Source organism: Gymnoscopelus microlampas, assembly GCF_963454915.1.
Source record: "Gymnoscopelus microlampas genome assembly, chromosome: 19".
Taxonomy (NCBI): domain Eukaryota; kingdom Metazoa; phylum Chordata; class Actinopteri; order Myctophiformes; family Myctophidae; genus Gymnoscopelus; species Gymnoscopelus microlampas.
This window is the reverse complement of record NC_139956.1, coordinates 17059943-17083481: the sequence shown is the minus strand read 5'-3', so window position 1 is coordinate 17083481 and position 23539 is coordinate 17059943. Positions and strand designations below refer to the sequence as shown.

Here is a 23539-nt window from a genome sequence, read left to right as displayed (position 1 = left end):
GGGGTGCAAGTTTAAAAAAAACAAAAACAATAGCTGATTGTGAGCTATTTGCAAAATAGCTCAAAAAGCTCAAAGCTCAATTGATAGAACAATCTCTAAGAAGATAAGCGATAGTTGCAGCCCTACTCTTATTATAAAGTAATATGTGTATAAGTGTACTTTCTGTAACAGTGCCTTTCCACTGCCTTTTCCTTCTTTCCATTCCATTTTTCCCCCATTCTTCACATTCACCGTCTCCTAACTCTCTGGCTTCACAACCACACATTTCCCCTCACGCTCCTCCTTGTGTCTGGAACCCTCCCAGGATGTGATCGTGATCTCAGGCTATGAGCGGAACGCGGAGGAGGCGCGTAAGGCCATCCAACAGCTGGTGGCAGAGCTGCAGGACATGGTGAGCCAAGACGTTCACCTGGACCCGCGCACCCACGCCCGAATCATCGGCGCCCGTGGCAAGGCCATCCGCAAACTAATGGAAGACTTCAAGGTGTGTGCACATATATACATAGTCTGTTTGGAAGTGACTATGGGGGAATAGGAAATAGCTTGTATTTTGTATACAGATTAAATTACTTAAAATAAAATAATGTGCTATATATAAAATATATCTTTATACATCTGCATAAAACTATAGAAACTATATAGAACCATACAGTAGTGGTGTCGCTGGTTTAAAAGAGATCTCAATATAGCCACATTAGATGCTGATGTTTTTAGTTCTGTATGCCCTAAATAGATGATGTTGCAGCTACCTTGTTCAAACTATGGCTGGCAGTAACTATGAGCAGGGGTGGGCTCAGCCCATCCGAACGTGCGTCTTGCCCACAAAATAAATAGCCAAGATAAAAAACAACAACGTTTTTTTGCTCAGCCAATAGAAAAATAGCACAGAAAATACCAGTACCGTTTCGAACTTCTAAAATTGGGTGGGCAACTTACAGCCCGCCTCCAAAGTCGACCCACTCGATCTTCTCATGGTCAGACAAAAAAATCTCTTGGTATACCTGACGAAGGCCACATCGGCCGAAACGTTGTTATTTTTGACTGCTTCATTTATTACATGTTGGGAGCATTAAGACGGTGTGCGGACCCTTTCCTTTTGTTCAGACAGAAAAACACACATAGCTCTGAACACAGAGTCTCTCGGAACTGGTATCATTGGCCTGCATTGGCCTGCGGGCACAATGAGAGTTTATGGCATCTGACCTTGACTCTGAAAACCCTCTGGTTGCCAGCTGTCATTTTGCCCAAGTTGACCACATTATTATTTTTACCAGCCCACCCTAATGTAGCAGACTAAAACCAACCCTGGTTAAAACTCCCAACACTTGAGCTCTGGTTGACAGAGGGAATGTCACTTGAGTTGTAATAATCTGAGTGGTCTGGAATAAAGAAACAAAAAATCTATTTGTTGGACAATGAAAAGAAAGAAGGTGTTGCATTTCATAAATACATATTAGTTCATTTATCTACTTAAGCCCAGCTCCTGCGCATACTAACACGGGAGGCATTGGCTCAGGAGGTTGAGCGGCCGCTAGGGAATCAGAAGGTTCCCGGTTCGATCTCCTGGCTCCCCATGTTGGTGTCAAATTGTCCTTGAGCAAGACACTGAACCCCTAATTGCTTCCGATGAGTAGGATGGTGGTTAACTCTGCAGTCGCTGTGTCAATGGGTGAATGTAATAAACGCTATATAAGTACACCATTTACCATTTTAATACTACACTAATCCTGTCTTCCTCCTCTGTACAGGTGGACATTCGGTTTCCTCAACCAGGCTCTGATGAGCCAGACAAGGTGACTGTGACAGGCCTGCCAGAGACTGTGGACAACGCCATAGACCACCTCCTCAACCTGGAGGAGGAATATGTGAGTCAATTTACAATTTCGGCGATTGGCAGATTCTCTTATCCAGAGGGACTTTCTTGGTCTAGTAAACAGAGTGCAAAGAAAACAATTAAAGTGCTACAAAGTAACTAGGATGCATTAGGCAAACATCAAACCTAGCACCTGTCTAAACATCAACATGCTAACGAAATAACATTCTTCGCATTTATGGTGAAGTTAACAGTATATCTATATCTATATATATATAACATAACATATGTGAACAAGTAACCAACATACATCTACATAGTATAAGTAGCATCTAGTCCACACTGAGTGTGGACTAGATGCAGTAGCAGTAGCACAGCAACATATACAGTATGTGCTTGCAGGCTAACACTAGCAGCCTACAGGTGTTGGGCAGAAGCTTGTATCTCCATATTTCAATGTTTTTATGTGTTTACGTAAATTACTGCAGTACTTTGTCGTGCAAGAATGTCGCACACAAGTAGCGAAAATAGCCGATCTACATGCGCAATGCGACGCTTTGTGAATGGCTATTTTCGAAAGACAAATTGAAAGTGATCAAGTGTGTCTGTAGGTTTTTTTTTCATGTCGTTTTTTAAAAAGTATTAACAAGATCTTGTGACTAATTAATAACTACATTGGCTCCATTGGAACACGGGTTCATTTTTCCCCCTAAAAAATAACGGTTTTGGACATGCACCCGACAACAGCGAGATATCAGTCTTCATCTTTGTCCATCTCTCCCAGATGCTGAGTGTGACGGAGACAGAGACCATGGCAGCTTACATGAAGCCTCCGTCTCGTTACGGGGGAGGGGGAGGAGGTGGAAGCGATGATGGTAGCGGGGGACCTGCCAAAGGCTTCGTGGTGCGCGACGCGCCCTGGAACGTGCCGGGGAACAAGGTGAGCAACCTCCTCTGTGCATAATAACAAATATGTTCATTGAGGTCAGTGGGCATCGCCGTTCCCACCTGCTTGACATTTTAATAACAGTGGTTCCCAAACCTCGGGACCCAAAAGATACATTATATGTCTCCCCGGGAACCAAACTAGTGAAAATAGCCAAGCTCACAAGCTCACAATGAGTTGCATGCGTTGTGAGCTTGTATATCGGTTATTTTCACTAGTTAAGTATATCAGCTTTATACTTAAGGGGGGAAATGTACCAAATTCTCTCGAAGATATTTGACTTTTCTGAAACATTTTGATTGTATTTATTTTTTGTGACTTTTTTGAAAATCTTTTGAAATAATAAAAAAAATCATTGTAGGAAATGAAAAGGGATATTTACTCGCGACCCATAGAAATGTGTCCGCAACCCACAATTGGGTCCCGACTCATCGTTTGGGAAACAGTGTAATAGTAGAATGTACGGTAGCACTTTACAATAATGACCCGTTATAAAGCATTTATAAACGTTTATAAGTAGTTTGTAGGCTATTAACAAATCATTAACAACCTGTTTGTTGACATTTGTAAATGATTACTAAAACCTTTATAACTACAGTTACAAATCATTTGTAAAGTATTAGTAAGTAGTGAACTATTCATGAATAAGCCATTTATATAAATCTGTAAAAGATTATTAAATCATTTGTAATGACCCATTCTAAAGCATTTATAAACGTTTATAAGCAGTTTGTAAACTATTAACAAATCATTAACAACCTGTTTATTGACATTCGTAAATGATTACTAAAACCTTTATAACTACGGTTACAAATCATCTATAAAGGTATTAGTAACTATTCATGAATAAGCCATGTATAATACATCTGTAAATGATTATTAAATCATTTGTAACTGATGTTACATAATATATACAAGCTATTGGTAGCTTGTTCATGTTTAACATATGCTTTGTTAAACATTCCTAAAGTATCTATAAATCCTTAGTACATGTTATTATGTGCCCTATAGTAAAGTGAAGACAGTTCATCATTTACAACTGTCTGTTAATGTGTTTGTTCATGTTTAACATGCTTTGTAAAACATTCCTAAAATATCTATAAATCCTTTGTACATGTTATTATGTGCCCTACAGTAAAGTGAAGACAGTTCATCATTTATGACTGTCTGTTAATGTGGACTTTCTCCTTACCTGTTGCAAACTACCTGGCTTTCATGAATTCAGACACCAAACAATTACTAGAATTATCATTCATGTTAAGCAAATGATGCGTAAGACATTCGTAAAGAGTATGTAAACCATTTGCAGACGTTATCATGAGCCTGAGCCTAGTTGCTTCTTTTGGGCTTGTTTTCATAGACCTGTCCGCTTGTTTCTTTTGCAAAATCTGGCAACACACTGATTACCTGCATTACACCTGCAGTAGCCTACTAGGGAGGAAGTGAACAGTGATGCAGTTGCAGACTGGACAGAAATATGTCTAATTCATGTTTTATGTGTTTTAACTGTCTTGTTGCAGGTGATCGAGGTAACATAAAATGGCTAATCTTACACACATGAAGTAGCATTATGACTAGGGGGTATTTTGATGGTGGCTGTTTGTATCCACAATGTTTGTTTTGATGTGTAGGCTAGTAATGTCCTCCATGCTTAGCAGTTTAGCTTAGCAGCTAAAGCTAACTTGCACTGGGAGGTGGTGACTGCAGAGGCTCCAAGCTGCTACTCTGTGATTCTGTTGTGATTAATTTCTTTGTTTAAATGTCAGTGTGTGTGCTGTGGCCAAGAGTTGCTACATTTTATATCTTAATAAATTGTTGTATACTTGTATACTATATAACGTTACTTTTGCCACTTTTTGATGTCACATGTTTTACTAATCACTGTTAAACATGAAATAATAATGCATAGTCTTCACTTTACAACAAGGCCCATGATAACGTTAGCAAATGGTCAACACACTCTTTACGAATGTCTTACGAATCATATATTAAACATGAAAGATAATTCTAGTAATTGTTTGGCATCTGTATTCATGAAAGCCAGGTAGTTTGCAACAGGTAAGGAGAAAGTCACATTAACAGACAGTTGTAAATGATGAACTGTCTTCCCTTTACTATAGGGCACATAATAACATGTACTAAGGATTTATAGATATTTTACTCTACTCAGAGTCATAAGTTTACAAAATGTACTAAAGTACAGTGAACGTCTGTGCGATTTGTCTTCATCACTGAAAATAACGTACATGTAAACTGATATAAAACTGCTGTCATGTGCAGTTGGGGTGAAGAAACAACCATTTCACTCCTAATAATACCTATTTGATTTGACATCCTGACTTGCTGCTGTAGCTGAGGCTTGAACCTGTTACCTGCGGCTCACTAGTCAGTGACTCTATCCATTCACCTACAGCTGTTTCCTTAGAATCTGTGGTTCTGAAACGTTTTGTTGTCAACCCCCCAAATTGACATGTATTTGGGCAGTGGACCCCAATGTGAAAAGATGTAGTGTCAGGGCCCCCCATGAAAAAGATTTATATTTATGCTGTAACACATTTTTTTAAAGTTATTTGTCTTGTTTGTTGTTCAAGTCAAAGCACCAGGAAGGCTGTACTTGTCAGCCATCTGTTAGCTCAATGGGTTGAGACGCAGTATTCATGATCCAGAGGCCATGAGTTCAAATCCCATTGATGTCTTTCCTATGATTCTTTCCTTTGCAGACTGGCTTCCAGAAGATCAACTGAAAACTACCAGGAAGGCTATATTTGTCATCCAACTGTTAGCTCAATGGGTTGAGACGCAGTATACATGATCCAGAGGCCATGAGTTCAAATCCCATTGATGTCTTTCCTATGATTCTTTCCTTTGCAGACTGGCTTCCAGAAGATCAACTGAAAACTACCAGGAAGGCTGTACTTGTCAGCCATCTGTTAGCTCAATGGGTTGAGACGCAGTATTCATGATCCAGAGGCCATGAGTTCAAATCCCATTGATGTCTTTCCTTTGCAGACTGGCTTCCAGAAGATCGACTGAAAAGTACCAGGAAGGCTGTACTTGTCAGCCATCTGTTAGCTCAATGGGTTTAGACGCAGTATACATGATCCAGAGGCCATGAGTTCAAATCCCACTGGTGTCTTTACTGTGATGCTTTCCTTTGCAGACAACTGGTAGAGCGTCTGTCCAATAACATGACTTGACTTGACTTGAGTGGGTTCGATTCCCACTAGAGTCAAGTGTCCCCGGTAACTTGGGGCAACGGATAAATTGACTGATATCCTTAGTGATGCTTCCCTTTGCAGACTAACTTCTAGAAAAACAAGTTAAAACCACCAGGAAACCTGTAACTCTCAGCCTACAGCATAGCTCAACTGGTAGAGCGTCTGTCCAATAACATGACTCGACTTGACTTGAGTGGGTTCGATTGCCACTCGAGTCAAGTGTCCCCGGTATCTTGGGGCAACGGATAAATTGACTGATAGCCGTAGAATAACTTGTAGGAGTGTGCTGGTTCAAATCCAGTACAACCCAGGACCGAGCGGTCCTGGGTTCGATTCCCACTAACGTCAAGTCCCCGGTAAATTGGGCCAAGATACCGGGCCCCAAGATACCGGGGACACTTGACTCGAGTGGGAATCGAACCCACTCAAGTCAAGTCAAGTCAAGTCATGTTATTGGACAGACGCTCTACCAGTTGAGCTATGCTGTAGGCTGAGAGTTACAGGTTTCCTGGTGGTTTTAACTTGTTTTTCTAGAAGTTAGTCTGCAAAGGGAAGCATCACTAAGGATATCAGTCAATTTATCCGTTGCCCCAAGTTACCGGGGACACTTGACTCGAGTGGGAATCGAACCCACTCAAGTCAAGTCAAGTCATGTTATTGGACAGACGCTCTACCAGTTGAGCTATGCTGTTGGCTGAGAGTTACAGGTTTCCTGGTGGTTTTAACTTGTTTTTCTAGAAGTTAGTCTGCAAAGGAAAGCATCACAGTAAAGACACCAGTGGGATTTGAACTCATGGCCTCTGGATCATGTATACTGCGTCTCAACCCATTGAGCTAACAGATGGCTGACAAGTACAGCCTTCCTGGTACTTTTCAGTCGATCTTCTGGAAGCCAGTCTGCAAAGGAAAGACATCAATGGGATTTGAACTCATGGCCTCTGGATCATGAATACTGCGTCTCAACCCATTGAGCTAACAGATGGCTGACAAGTACAGCCTTCCTGGTAGTTTTCAGTTGATCTTCTGGAAGCCAGTCTGCAAAGGAAAGAATCATAGGAAAGACATCAATGGGATTTGAACTCATGGCCTCTGGATCATGTATACTGCGTCTCAACCCATTGAGCTAACAGTTGGATGACAAATATAGCCTTCCTGGTAGTTTTCAGTTGATCTTCTGGAAGCCAGTCTGCAAAGGAAAGAATCATAGGAAAGACATCAATGGGATTTGAACTCATGGCCTCTGGATCATGAATACTGCGTCTCAACCCATTGAGCTAACAGATGGCTGACAAGTACAGCCTTCCTGGTAGTTTTCAGTTGATCTTCTGGAAGCCAGTCTGCAAAGGAAAGAATCATAGGAAAGACATCAATGGGATTTGAACTCATGGCCTCTGGATCATGTATACTGCGTCTCAACCCATTGAGCTAACAGATGGCTGACAAGTACAGCCTTCCTGGTACTTTTCAGTCGATCTTCTGGAAGCCAGTCTGCAAAGGAAAGACATCAATGGGATTTGAACTCATGGCCTCTGGATCATGAATACTGCGTCTCAACCCATTGAGCTAACAGATGGCTGACAAGTACAGCCTTCCTGGTAGTTTTCAGTTGATCTTCTGGAAGCCAGTCTGCAAAGGAAAGAATCATAGGAAAGACATCAATGGGATTTGAACTCATGGCCTCTGGATCATGTATACTGCGTCTCAACCCATTGAGCTAACAGTTGGATGACAAATATAGCCTTCCTGGTAGTTTTCAGTTGATCTTCTGGAAGCCAGTCTGCAAAGGAAAGAATCATAGGAAAGACATCAATGGGATTTGAACTCATGGCCTCTGGATCATGAATACTGCGTCTCAACCCATTGAGCTAACAGATGGCTGACAAGTACAGCCTTCCTGGTGCTTTGACTTGAACAACAAACAAGACAAATAACTTTAAAAAAATGTGTTACAGCATAAATATAAATCTTTTTCATGGGGGTTCCTGACACTACATCTTTTCACATTGGGGTCCACTGCCCAAATACATGTCAATTTGGGGGGTTGACAACAAAACGTTTCAGAACCACAGATTCTAAGGAAACAGCTGTAGGTGAATGGATAGAGTCACTGACTAGTGAGCCGCAGGTAACAGGTTCAAGCCTCAGCTACAGCAGCAAGTCAGGATGTCAAATCAAATAGGTATTATTAGGAGTGAAATGGTTGTTTCTTCACCCCAACTGCACATGACAGCAGTTTTATATCAGTTTACATGTACGTTATTTTCAGTGATGAAGACAAACCGCACAGACGTTCACTGTACTTTAGTACATTTTGTAAACTTATGACTCTGAGTAGAGTAAAATATCTATAAATCCTTAGTACATGTTATTATGTGCCCTATAGTAAAGTGAAGACAGTTCATCATTTACAACTGTCTGTTAATGTGACTTTCTCCTTACCTGTTGCAAACTACCTGGCTTTCATGAATGCAGATGCCAAACAATTACTAGAATTATCTTTCATGTTTAATATATGATTCGTAAGACATTCGTAAAGAGTGTGTTGACCATTTGCTAACGTTATCATGGGCCTTGTTGTAAAGTGAAGACTATGCATTATTATTTCATGTTTAACAGTGATTAGTAAAACATGTGACATCAAAAAGTGGCAAAAGTAACGTTATATAGTATACAAGTATACAACAATTTATTAAGATATAAAATGTAGCAACTCTTGGCCACAGCACACACACTGACATTTAAACAAAGAAATTAATCACAACAGAATCACAGAGTAGCAGCTTGGAGCCTCTGCAGTCACCACCTCCCAGTGCAAGTTAGCTTTAGCTGCTAAGCTAAACTGCTAAGCATGGAGGACATTACTAGCCTACACATCAAAACAAACATTGTGGATACAAACAGCCACCATCAAAATACCCCCTAGTCATAATGCTACTTCATGTGTGTAAGATTAGCCATTTTATGTTACCTCGATCACCTGCAACAAGACAGTTAAAACACATAAAACATGAATTAGACATATTTCTGTCCAGTCTGCAACTGCATCACTGTTCACTTCCTCCCTAGTAGGCTACTGCAGGTGTAATGCAGGTAATCAGTGTGTTGCCAGATTTTGCAAAAGAAACAAGCGGACAGGTCTATGAAAACAAGCCCAAAAGAAGCAACTAGGCTCAGGCTCATGATAACGTCTGCAAATGGTTTACATACTCTTTACGAATGTCTTACGCATCATTTGCTTAACATGAATGATAATTCTAGTAATTGTTTGGTGTCTGAATTACTATAGGGCACATAATAACATGTACTAAGGATTTATAGATACTTTAGGAATGTTTAACAAAGCATATGTTAAACATGATCAAGCTACCAATAGCTTGTATATATTATGTAACATCAGTTACAAATGATTTAATAATCATTTACAGATGTATTATACATGGCTTATTCATGAATAGTTACTAATACCTTTATAGATGATTTGTAACCGTAGTTATAAAGGTTTTAGTAATCATTTACGAATGTCAATAAACAGGTTGTTAATGATTTGTTAATAGTCTACAAACTGCTTATAAACGTTTATAAATGCTTTAGAATGGGTCGTTACAAATGATTTAATAATCTTTTACAGATGTATATAAATGGCTTATTCATGAATAGTTCACTACTTACTAATACTTTACAAATGATTTGTAACTGTAGTTATAAAGGTTTTAGTAATCATTTACGAATGTCAACAAGGTTGTTAATGATTTGTTAATAGTCTACAAACTACTTATAAACGTTTATAAATGCTTTATAACGGGTTATTATTGTAAAGTGCTACCGAATGTACTGTATGGATGACCTGGTGCCAGATCTTGATCAGCATGTCTTGTAATGTAACTTGTTTATCCCTCCAGGCTCCTGACATGAGCAGTGCTGAGGACTTCCCCACCTTTGGTACAGGTGTGGCCCCTAAACAGACCTCTGCCTGGGGGCCCAAGAAGTTCTGAGAACAGCTCTGCTGGGGAAGTCAACAGCTCTGCATGGTAGAGGAGATTGAAAAGAAAAGAAAAACACTGGACAAATCGCTGCTCACCCATCCTTTCCCTGTCTCTCTCTTCACTCTCTCTCTCTCTCTCCCTCCCTATGTGTCTGTTAACTGCAGCCCCTCCCCCCATAACCAGCCACAGTGGGGATTCTCCCCCAATCCCTCAGAGAAGATGGCTCCTACAGACGCTGAGTGATCTCATTGTACTTCTGCTATCCCACGCCGCCTCTTGGCCGCACCACTACCGTTGGCCGCACCACTACCGTGGAACGATTTAAAACTCTTTTTAGATCATGACCCAACACCCCCACCCCTCCGACTGCCAATCCGCCCCCAAATGCTTCCCCTCACTCCAGTGCTGTACAGATGTTAAGCTGTCCAATCAATCAACTGAACCAAGCAAAGAGGAATCGGAGAGCACCAGCTATATGTCCCCATGGGTGGGGGTGGGTGCCTGGGATTTATCCTGGCTAGCAATGCGGTCTTGGTCTTTTTAAACTAATAACAAAATGGGATGGGGGGACGGGTTCAATGTTTTACTGTGCAAGAGCTTAAAAAAAGTTTGTCTTTTAAGGTTGTTTTACCGTGTTTTTAAAAAGCTGTTTTGTCGTTAGTCCAGCCTTTCGGACACGTGAGGTAATGTGTAATACAACAGGTAAGGCGTGGAGGGCTTTGGTTCTAGGAGAAGTCTTGCACCCATTAAGTGTTTGTAGTTCCTGTATTTATTGAGCACAATGGCTTCCATTGTTGCTTTTACGTAGCTTTTGTTTCACAAGTCAAAAGATGTAAAAGTCTCACAATGATTTGTAATAATGGTTGTTTTGTCTTACTATTTATTTATTTATTTGTTAAGAAGCCATTTTATTTGAACTTCTGTGATATTGCATTTTTATAAAGCACTTATTGTAGCTTGATGCTTTTAACCTTACTTTTCAAGGGAGTGTAAAATACGTTTTGGGGAATATGTGATCTGTTGTTGCGTTGAGGTGTACAAAGAACTTCTCGCTATTTTTTTAACTTGTGTGGATTTTTTCCATTGTTGGTTTCTGGCATCTTTGAAAGACTGTGTGCAAGTAAGGTGTCCATTTGAATGAAGCTCAACCAAACTCCGGTATTCTCTAGTCTGGCAGTTGTTTGCCTCTGTTGTCTTGTTTTTGCGACATTCTTCGTTTCAAAGTTTATCTTTCTTTTCTCTCAAGACAGATGTGTTGGCTGGCTCCCACAATTTTGGAATGCTGCTGCTCAGAAGCTCTAAAAACGAGTGTAAAATCATTTTGGAATGCTGCTGCTCAGAAGCTCTAAAAACGAGTGTAAAATAAAGCAGATGTCACATGGAATTGAAACTATTCTAATGATTATGCAAGAAAATATCATAAATAATTGTGATCATGTAATAATTGTGACAGACCTACTGGAAGCCAAATTAGTCAAAGCTAAGTGCTAGATAGCTAGCCAGCTGCTTAGCAGAAATGGAAATTCAAAAATATATTTTAAATAAATTTTTACCGTCTTGATTGGTTGAATACCCCTCTGGTCTGAATGATGACGGCTTCCTGTTCCTCAACATTTAACGGGTGGAATTACAGACTCTGTTGCATTCGAAAATTGTGGAAAAGATAGTCTGGCTTGAGAGACTACCCTCTTTCAGTTTAGCACAGTGCACTGAAGCATTCCACAGCTTTTGTATGCTAGTGATTTTGTTGTTGCCCCTTATCATCGTTTTCTTTTTTCGCAAATTACTGCAAAATACTATACATGTAAAAACATCTTGTGCCCCGCTGTTAAACTACTGTATATTGGTGGGCCAGAATTCAATCTACTGAATTCAAGTTTCCTTGTGCCTGTAGACTTAAATGAACAGGAAGGACCAGAAAATATAATGGGAACCTAGTTACCATTTATAGAAATCAACTGGACTGCAAATACTTGGTACCACTTGAAATATCCAGGTTGGTGTGGTGTGGCCTGTAGGTTCCTTAACAGCTGAGGATTAAGTAGTCAATGTGGACTATGCAACCTAACATGATGATCAAGCAGATAATAATTTTCCTCCTCATTGTGGGGCTATGAACTTTGACTGAAATGTCCCCATTTAGGTTTGGGAAGGGCAGACGAGCTCATTCATCTCAGATAAGACAAAGTAAAACTTTTATTGATACCCGGAGAGAAATTTCAGGACTAGCATCTCATGCACTGCTTTCAGTTGACAGGTGCCGACTCTTCTTTGTTGACCCCTCTGTGACTGGAAGTTCAGTACATCCTGGCTGTGATGAGACAAAAGGTTGCATATCATCGCTGTCATGCAGAAACCTTATCTCCATATTTCAACTTTGTGTTTTTTTTGTCAATTAATGCCCCCTACAAGAGTGTCAAGCAAAAGTAGTGAAAATAGCAAATCTATAAGCTCACAACGTGTGATGCGTTCTGAGCTTGTAGATCAGCTATTTTCACCATTTCTGAAAAATGACATTCCATTTCCGGTTTTGGACATACAAGGTTTCCGCCCGACAGTGACGATATTGAAGTTCATGTGAGCGTATGTCTGTTATTAAAAGGCAGGGCAGAATGGCCCTGATGCAACCACAATTTTCTGTAATAAAAACAAAAACAAAAAAAAACTGATGGAAAACACTATTGGCCTTAAGAAGTAATTAGTCTACATTTTGAAACGTATGATTGAGTAAGTATGCAACACTGCAATAACATGTCAGTGACTGAAATTTTTTCCTACTTTAAATAAAATGTGAAAAAGGAACCAGGGATGGTGCTTTGCGTTCTGTATTTTGTCCAAACCACGCAAATCGGTACACATTATCTCTATGGTCATGTAATCAAGCTGTATCTGTCAAATCTTTCATATTCCATCCTGATTGGCAAAGATTGTCTTCCAAAGTTTGCAGGAGTGGCCGGTTTTGAACAAAATGCCACAAATCATAAACGCACCCCATCAGGGGTGCAAAGTTCGGTCCCCTGTTGACCTTGAAACTGTACGTACGCACTCTCTAGAGGCGAGAACAGAACCTCTGCCCCACATTTTTCACATCGGCCTGTTATACCGCCACCAGGATACCGATTTTTGCAAAAGTTTGCTGGCCAACAATGGGCTACCCAACCTATTTCATGAAAGCAGAATTAGGGGTTAAGCCTGGATTTAACACCTATCCTGGCTTAATTTAGCCAGGATTAGCGATGAATCGGTTTCATGAAAGCTGAATTATCTTGCCAGATTAGTTTAGCCAGAGCACCCTGGATAAGTTTATCCATGACTCGATTTCACTAAAGAAAAATTACGCAATCCTACCTTAGTTACCATGGAAATTTTGCTGTGAAGTTAGCCTGGTAGGGGGTTAAGGCTAACAGCCAAGCTTACTTAATCCAGTGCCTTGTTCTTCAAGTTTTTCCACAGTTAATTCAACACATGTGTTTGTATATGGACTCATTTTAATGACCCTGCATTCAAATAAAATGAAATAAATACAATGAGATATAATCAATTTAATTATATTACTAAAATAGAGTGTGACTATGAATCATAATTGTTTCACAATGTTTCACACATGTGATATGTCATTGTCACTCTGTTAACACTGTACAGTAGTTCATATTGTTGTTAGATGTTTGATAATATATTACAGATTTTTTTTATATTATAAATAATATATATATATATATATATATATATGTGTGTCACTACCGAAACGAAGCTAAATACGAAAAAATCACATCAAGTGTGGAGGCCAAAATAGTTCCCCCAAAAACCTGTTAGGAGTACGTTTCAGGCAATTTAAAGTTGATTGGTAGTGACTTTTGTTTTGGTCCCTAACATTCATCGAGCTCTGGACTTAGTAATTTTTTTTTCGTTTCGGTAGTGACACCATTGTGTCACTACCGAAACGAAGTTAAATCCGAAAAAATCACTAAGTGTGGAGGCCAAAATTGTTCCCCCAAAAACCTGTTAGGAGTACGTTTCAGGCAATTTAAAGTTGATTGGTAGTGACTTTTTTTTTGGTCCCTAACATTCATCGAGCTCTGGACTTAGTACATTTTTTTCCGTTTCGGTAGTGACACTGCCGAAACGAAAAAAAATGTTTTCCCCCAAAAACCTGTTAGGAGTACGTTTCAGGCAATTTAAAGTTGATTGGTAGTGACTTTTTTTTTGGTCCCTAACATTCATCGAGCTCTGGACTTAGTAAAATTTTTTCCGTTTCGGTAGTGACACTACCGAAACGAAAAAAAAAAAGAATTCCCCCAAAAACCTGTTAGGAGTACGTTTCAGGCAATTTAAAGTTGATTGGTAGTGACTTTTTTTTTGGTCCCTAACATTCATCGAGCTCTGGACTTAGTAATTTTTTTTCCGTTTCGGTAGTGACACTACCGAAAAAAAAAAAAAAAAAAGGTTTTTGGGGGAACACATTTTTTTTCGTCACTACCGATTTTTTTTGTCATCAATTTTTTCGTCACCAATTTTTTTTTCGTCACTACCGAAACGGAAAAAAAAATCACAAAAAAAGTCACTACCAATCCACTTGAAATTGCCTGAAACGTACTCCTAACAGGTTTTTGGGGGAACAATTTTTTTTTCGTCACTACCAATTTTTTTTGTCATCAATTTTTTCGTCACCATTTTTTTTTTCGTCACTACCGAAACGGAAGCAAAAACCTGTTAGGAGTACGTTTCAGGCAATTTCAAGTGGATTGGTAGTGACTTTTTTTGTGAATTTTTTTTTCCGTTTCGGTAGTGACGAAAAAGAAATTGGTGACGAAAATATTGGTGACAAAAAAAATTGGTAGTGACGAAAAAAAAAATGTTCCCCCAAAAATCCACTTGAAATTGCCTGAAACGTACTCCTAACAGGTTTTTGGGGGAACAATTTTTTTTTCTTCACTACCAATTTTTTTTTCGTCACCAATTTTTTCGTCACCAATTTGTTTTCCGTCACTACCGAAACGGAAAAAAAAATCACAAGAAAAGTCACTACCAATCCACTTGAAATTGCCTGAAACGTACTCCTAACAGGTTTTTGGGGGAACAATTTTTTTTCCGTCACTACCAATTTTTTTTTCGTCACCAATTTTTTCGGCACCAATTTTTTTTTCGTCACTACCGAAACGGAAAAAAAAATTCACAAAAAAAGTCACTACCAATCCACTTGAAATTGCCTGAAACGTACTCCTAACAGGTTTTTGGGGGAACATTTTTTTTTTCGTCACTACCAATTTTTTTTGTCACCAATTTTTTCGTCACCATTTTTTTTTTCGTCACTACCGAAACGGAACAAAAATTCACAAAAAAAGTCACTACCAATCCACTTGAAATTGCCTGAAACGTACTCCTAACAGGTTTTTGGGGGAACAATTTTTTTTTCGTCACTACCAATTTTTTTTGTCACCAATTTTTTCGTCACCAATTTTTTTTTCGTCACTACCGAAACGGAAAAAAAAATCACAAAAAAAGTCACTACCAATCCACTTGAAATTGCCTGAAACGTACTCCTAACAGGTTTTTGGGGGAACATTTTTTTTTCCGTCACTACCAATTTTTTTTGTCATCAATTTTTTCGTCACCAATTTTTTTTTCGTCACTACCGAAACGGAAAAGAAATTCACAAAAAAAGTCACTACCAATCCACTTGAAATTGCCTGAAACGTACTCCTAACAGGTTTTTGGGGGAACAAATTTTTTTTCGTCACTACTAATTTTTCTTGTCACAAATTTTTTCGTCACCAATTTTTTTTTCGTCACTACCGAAACGGAAAAAAAAATCACAAAAAAAGTCACTACCAATCCACTTGAAATTGCCTGAAACGTACTCCTAACAGTTTTTTTGGGGGAAAAAAATCACAAAAAAAGTCACTACCAATCCACTTGAAATTGCCTGAAACGTACTCCTAACAGGTTTTTGGGGGAACATTTTTTTTTTCGTCACTACCAATTTTTTTTGTCACCAATTTTTTCGTCACCAATTTTTTTTCAGTCACTACCGAAACGGGAAAAAAAAAATCACAAAAAAAGTCACTACCAATCCACTTGAAATTGCCTGAAACGTACTCCTAACAGGTTTTTGGGGGAACAATTTTTTTATCGTTTCGGTAGTGTCACTACCGAAACGGAAAAAAAAAATCACAAAAAAAGTCACTACCAATCCACTTGAAATTGCCTGAAACGTACTCCTAACAGGTTTTTGCTTCCGTTTCGGTAGTGACGAAAAAAATAATTGGTGACGAAAAAATTGGTGACGAAAAAAAAATTGGTAGTGACGAAAAAAAAAATGTTCCCCCAAAAACCTGTTAGGAGTACGTTTCAGGCAATTTCAAGTGGATTGGTAGTGACTTTTTTTGTGATTTTTTTTTTCCGTTTCGGTAGTGACAATACCGAAACGAAAAAAAAATGGTTCCCCCAAAAACCTGTTAGGAGTACGTTTCAGGCAATTTCAAGTGGATTGGTAGTGACTTTTTTTGTGATTTTTTTTTCCGTTTCGGTAGTGACGAAAAAAAAATTGGTGACGAAAAAATTGGTGACAAAAAAAATTGGTAGTGACGAAAAAAAAATTGTTCCCCCAAAAACCTGTTAGGAGTACGTTTCAGGCAATTTCAAGTGGATTGGTAGTGACTTTTTTTGTGATTTTTTTTTCCGTTTCGGTAGTGACAATACCGAAACGAAAAAAAAAATGTTCCCCCAAAAACCTGTTAGGAGTACGTTTCAGGCAATTTCAAGTGGATTGGTAGTGACTTTTTTTGTGATTTTTTTCCCCCCAAAAAAACTGTTAGGAGTACGTTTCAGGCAATTTCAAGTGGATTAGTAGTGACTTTTTGTGTGAATTTTTTTTTCCGTTTCGGTAGTGACACTACCGAAACGAAAAAAAAAATGTTCCCCCAAAAACCTGTTAGGAGTACGTTTCAGGCAATTTCAAGTGGATTGGTAGTGACTTTTTTTGTGAATTTTGTTTCCGTTTCGGTAGTGACGAAAAAAAAATTGGTGACGAAAAAATTGGTGACAAAAAAAATTGGTAGTGACGAAAAAAAAATTGTTCCCCCAAAAACCTGTTAGGAGTACGTTTCAGGCAATTTCAAGTGGATTGGTAGTGACTTTTTTTGTGATTTTTTTTTCCGTTTCGGTAGTGACAATACCGAAACGAAAAAAAAATTGTTCCCCCAAAAACCTGTTAGGAGTACGTTTCAAGCAATTTCAAGTGGATTGGTAGTGACTTTTTTTGTGATTTTTTTTTTTTCCGTTTCTGTAGTGACACTACCGAAACGAATAAAAAATTGTTCCCCCAAAAACCTGTTAGGAGTACGTTTCAGGCAATTTCAAGTGGATTGGTAGTGACTTTTTTTGTGAATTTTTTTTCCCGTTTCGGTAGTGACGAAAAAGAAATTGGTGACGAAAATATTGGTGACAAAAAAAATTGGTAGTGACGAAAAAAAAAATGTTCCCCCAAAAATCCACTTGAAATTGCCTGAAACGTACTCGTAACAGGTTTTTGGGGGAACAATTTTTTTTTCTTCACTACCAATTTTTTTTTCGTCACCAATTTTTTCGTCACCAATTTGTTTTCCGTCATTACCGCAACGGGAAAAAAAAATCACAAAAGAAGTCACTACCAATCCACTTGAAATTGCCTGAAACGTACTCCTAACAGGTTTTTGGGGGAACAATTTTTTTTTCGTCACCAATTTTTTCGGCACCAATTTTTTTTTCGTCACTACCGAAACGGAAAAAAAAATTAACAAAAAAAGTCACTACCAATCCACTTGAAATTGCCTGAAACGTACTCCTAACAGGTTTTTGGGGGAACATTTTTTTTTTCGTCACTACCAATTTTTTTTGTCACCAATTTTTTCGTCACCATTTTTTTTTTTGTCACTACCGAAACGGAACAAAAATTCACAAAAAAAGTCACTACCAATCCACTTGAAATTGCCTGAAACGTACTCCTAACAGGTTTTTGGGGGAACAATTTTTTTTTCGTCACTACCAATTTTTTTTCACCAATTTTTTCGTCACCAATTTTTTTTCGTCACTACCGAAACGGAAAAAAATTTCACAAAAAAAGTCACTACCAATCCACTTGAAATTGCCTGAAACGTACTCCTAACAGGTTTTTGGGGCAACAATTTTTTTTTCGTCACTACCAATTTTTTTTGTCATCAATTTTTTCGTCACCAATTTTTTTTTCGTCACTACCGAAACGGAAAAAAAATTCACAAAAAAAGTCACTACCAATCCACTTGAAATTGCCTGAAACGTACTCCTAACAGGTTTTTGGGGGAACAATTTTTTTTTCGTCACTACCATTTTTTTTCGTCACCAATTTTTTCGTCACCAATTTTTTTTTCGTCACTACCGAAACGGAAAAAAAATTCACAAAAAAAGTCACTACCAATCCACTTGAAATTGCCTGAAACGTACTCCTAACAGGTTTTTGGGGCAACAAATTTTTTTTCGTCACTACCAATTTTTTTTGTCATCAATTTTTTCGTCACCAATTTTTTTTTCGTCACTACCGAAACGGAAAAAAAATTCACAAAAAAAGTCACTACCAATCCACTTGAAATTGCCTGAAACGTACTCCTAACAGGTTTTTGGGGGAACAATTTTTTTTTCGTCACTACCATTTTTTTTCGTCACCAATTTTTTCGTCACCAATTTTTTTTTCGTCACTACCGAAACGGAAAAAAAATTCACAAAAAAAGTCACTACCAATCCACTTGAAATTGCCTGAAACGTACTCCTAACAGGTTTTTGAGGGAACAACTTTTTTTTCGTCACTACCAATTTTTTTTGTCACCAATTTTTTCGTCACCAATTTTTTTTTCGTCACTACCGAAATGGAAAAAAAAATCACAAAAAAAGTCACTACCAATCCACTTGAAATTGCCTGAAACGTACTCCTAACAGGTTTTTTGGGGAAAAAAAAGTCACAAAAAAAGTCACTACCAATCCACTTGAAATTGCCTGAAACGTACTCCTAACAGGTTTTTGGGGGAACAATTTTTTTATCGTTTCGGTAGTGTCACTACCGAAACGGAAAAAAAAATTCACAAAAAAAAGTCACTACCAATCCACTTGAAATTGCCTGAAACGTACTCCTAACAGGTTTTTGGGGGAACAATTTTTTTATCGTTTCGGTAGTGTCACTACCGAAACGGAAAAAAAAAAATCACAAAAAAAGTCACTACCAATCCACTTGAAATTGCCTGAAACGTACTCCTAACAGGTTTTTGCTTCCGTTTCGGTAGTGACGAAAAAAAAATTGGTGACGAAAAAATTGGTGACGAAATAAAAATTGGTAGTGACGAAAAAAAAATTGTTCCCCAAAAACCTGTTAGGAGTACGTTTCAGGCAATTTCAAGTGGATTGGTAGTGACTTTTTTTGTGATTTTTTTTTTCCGTTTCGGTAGTGACACTACCGAAACGAAAAAAAAATTGTTCCCCCAAAAACCTGTTAGGAGTACGTTTCAGGCAATTTCAAGTGGATTGGTAATGACTTTTTTTGTGATTTTTTTTCCCCGTTTCGGTAGTGACACTACCGAAACGGAAAAAAAAATGTTCCCCCAAAAACCTGTTAGGAGTACGTTTCAGGCAATTTCAAATGGATTGGTAGTGACTTTTTTTGTGAATTTTTTTTCCCGTTTCGGCAGTGACGAAAAAAAAATTGGTGACGAAAAAATTGGTGACAAAAAAAAATGGTAGTGACGAAAAAAAAATTGTTCCCCCAAAAACCTGTTAGGAGTACGTTTCAGGCAATTTCAAATGGATTGGTAGTGACTTTTTTTGTGAATTTTTTTTCCCGTTTCGGCAGTGACGAAAAAAAAATTGGTGACGAAAAAATTGGTGACGAAAAAAAAATTGGTAGTGACGAAAAAAAAATTGTTCCCCCAAAAACCTGTTAGGAGTACGTTTCAGGCAATTTAAAGTTGATTGGTAGTGACTTTTTCTTTGGTCCCTAACATTCATCGAGCTCTGGACTTAGTACATTTTTTTCCGTTTCAGGCAATTTCAAGTGGATTGGTAGTGACTTTTTTCGTGAATTTTTTTTTCCGTTTCGGTAGTGACGAAAAAAAAATTGGTGACGAAAAAATTGGTGACAAAAAAAAATGGTAGTGACGAAAAAAAAATTGTTCCCCCAAAACACACACACACACACACACAGTCTTTGCACAAAAGACGGTTGCAGTGGTTAAGTGGCTCAGCTCTTATGCTGGAACTGTCTTTGTTGAACTAAAGACGGTTGCAATGGGTGAGTGTCTCATCTCTTATGCTGGGACAGTCTTTGTTGCACTAAAGACGGTTGGAGTGGGTGAGTGTCGCTTCTCTTATGCTGGGACAGTTTTTGTTGCACTAAAGACGGTGTGAGTGGGTGAGTGTCTCATCTCTTATGCTGGAACAGTCTTTGTTGCTATGAAGACGGTTTGAGTGGGTGAGTGTCTCATCTCTTATTCTGGGACAGTCTTTGTTGCAATGAAGACGGTTGGAGTGGGTGAGTGTCTCATCTTTTATGCTGGGACAGTCTTTGTTGCAATGAAGACGGTTGGAGTGGGTGAGTGTCTCATCTCTTATGCTGGGACAGTCTTTGTTGCAATGAAGACGGTTGGAGTGGGTGAGTGTCGCTTCTCTTATGCTGAGACAGTCTTTGTTGCACTAAAGACGGCTGGAGTGGGTGAGTGTCGCTTCTCTTATGCTGAGACAGTCTTTGTTGCACTAAAGACGGTTGGAGTGGGTGAGTGTTGCTTCTCTTATGCTGGGACAGTCTTTGTTGCAATGAAGACGGTTTGAGTGGGTGAGTGTCTCATCTCTTATGCTGGGACAGTCTTTGTTGCAATGAAGACGGTTTGAGTGGGTGAGTGTCTCATCTCTTCTGTTCCAGCATAAGAGATGAGACACTCAACCACTAGTCCTTGGTCATTCATCCCTCTTTTCCTATTGGTCGAGGGTTTATTGGGAATAACTCTAATTCTGAGCATACTCTAGGTCTCGGATACTCTAGGTCTCGGATCTCGCATTTTTATTGGAGGCCACGCCCCCTCTGTGTTCCTATTGGCTATGGGGTTTTATGTAAATATCTCCGGTTCTGAGCGTCCTACGAGGCCCAAACTTGGTGGGGGGTCTTAATGGACCAATGAGAATGGACTGCCACTGCAGGCCACGCCCCCTCTGTGTTCCCATTGGCTGAGGGGTTTTATGTAAATATCTCTGGTTCTGAGTGTCCTACGAGCATAGAGTTAAAAATAATAGAGAGGGCACCGGATATGGCCTCCCGTCCACTTGCATTGAGTTGCTCACCGAGCGCATGAAGCGAATTCACCCCTTCTTCCGGGTTGTAAAGTGTGATGGGCGTAGCCTATTTGGGGCCACTGTGATCCGTTCTGCGTCACAGAAGTGACGCGTTTTACGTCACAGAGGTGCGCGTCCCTGTGCGCAAGCTTGTGCGCAAGCTCGTGAGTCAAGCCCATTGGTCGAAACCGTTTTTGCTCGTACATTTGCAGTGGCCCCATCCGTTTTAAGCTGCAGTACCTACGAATGGCCAGCATGTCCATTTCGCTTCAATGCAAGCACTGGGTTCTGGGGGCTTGCCTACGAGGCCCAAACTTGGTGGGGGGTCTTAGTGGACCCATGATAATTGACTGCCACTGGAGGCCACGCCCATCTGTGTTCCTATTGGCTGACGAGTTTTATGTAATTATCTCCAGTTCTGAGCATCCTATGGGTCACAAACTTGGTGGAAGGTCTTAGTGGACTAATGGGAATAGACTGCCACTGACAAACACTGATTTGATTAATTCAATTTGTTACAGGCAATTTGAGGCATATATGATAAAGTTACACATCCAATAACCCAAAAAGCATAGCTTAAAGGAGAATTCCGGTCATTTTAAGTGTTATGTTTGATGTGTGTCAAATCACTTACCAACGTAGAAATGAAAATCGCGTAACTCCACAGAGCCCCCTATCAACCCCCACCGTTGGCATTATAGGAGGATATAGGATAGCCCAAATTCGCCTATTTTAACCAATGCAAAGTCTGTTTTTTTGCTTCTAGTACTCATTGTTGAGTCCCATGATAATGTAACATGCGCTAAAACTCCCGACAAGCTAACGGCTAATAACAAACGAGCTAACGCTGGGGCTGCTTATCTCTCTGCATGGCAGCCCCAGGTTGCCAGGTCGGGAGAGAAACCAGCAACCAGCATTAGCTCGTTCTGTTATTAGCCGTTAGCTTGTCGGGAGTTTTAGCGCCTGTTACATTATCATGGGACTCAACAATGAGTACTAGAAGCAAAAAAACAGACTTTGCATTGGTTAAAATAGGCGAATTTGGGCTATCCTATATCCTCCTATAATGCCAACGGTGGGGGTTGATAGGGGGCTCTGTGGAGTTACGCGATTTTCATTTCTACGTTGGTAAGTGATTTGACACACATCAAACATAACACTTAAAATGACCGGAATTCTCCTTTAAGCTATAATCGTCATTCAGCCCATTGGGTGTCATAGTATTGAGTGTGTATATCCACTGCATTTCTCACTGGGCCAATATCACCCCCTCTGACAGGCATCACGATTCTCTCAATCCAACAGAATTTTAATGAAGAGGGTGAACCATGATTTGCTTCAGCATAATGTTTTGCAATTGAACAATCCATATTTCTTGTACGGATTGCATTTTTGTTCTCTGATATTCTTTGTTTGAGGGGTCGTTTAGTTTGTCCTACGTATGCTAGACCACAGGGACATAACATGTAAATCACATGTGTCGATTTGCAGTTAATGAATTCACGAATAGGAACCTTTCATCCAGTGCGTGCCCTGCCTGTAACCCTCTATACTCATCTCTATAGTCATCTCAATATCTATAGTCATCCAATATCTATAGTCATCTCTAGTGTCTATAGTTATCTCTATATCTATACTAATCTCTATAGTCATCTCAATATCTATAGCCATCTCTATACTGTATATCTATAGTCATCTCTGTAGTCATCTCTATAGTGATCTCTATATCTAGAGATGATTATAGAGATAGTTTCTCAGTATGACATCAGAGGACAGTTGACAATTTCTTTCCAGCCTGAAGATTCTCAGGCTGGAAAGAAATCATCAGTCAATCTATTGTTGAACTGACAGCATAATGAGCTACAATTTGAGCTCATTAATACACCTACGCACGCACGTCACGCACGCACGCACGCACCAGAGTGTGTGTGTGTGTGTGTGTGTGTGTGTGTGTGTGTGTGTGTGTGTGTGTGTGTGTGTGTGTAAACAGACACCTCTTGTGGTTGTGTCTATGACAACTGCACATAAACACAAAATGTGTGTGTGAAATGTTAGGAGATGTAAGGGAATTCCCCAGAGGATGAATACACGCACGCACGCACGCACGCACGCGCACACACACACACACACACACACACACACACACACACACACACACACACACACACACACACACACACACACACACACACACACACACACACACACACACAGTGTTTTATTATGCTTTTATGTGTATATCCTAGGTTTAAGTTAT

The 23539-nt window shown here is 39.3% G+C and overlaps 1 protein-coding gene across 1 annotated transcript in view; it reads left to right on the top strand.

The window, feature by feature from the left end:
• Positions 1–10550, top strand: part of hdlbpb (high density lipoprotein binding protein b) — a 38939-nt gene extending 28389 nt beyond the window's left edge. The window contains exons 25-28 of the mRNA XM_084043591.1: positions 305–484; positions 1749–1865; positions 2598–2753; positions 9877–10550. Coding sequence (XP_083899717.1) covers positions 305–484; positions 1749–1865; positions 2598–2753; positions 9877–9969 — 546 coding nt within the window. The 3' untranslated portion in view covers positions 9970–10550. The remainder of the gene's footprint in view (positions 1–304; positions 485–1748; positions 1866–2597; positions 2754–9876) is intronic.
• The last annotated feature ends 12989 nt before the right edge of the window (positions 10551–23539 follow it).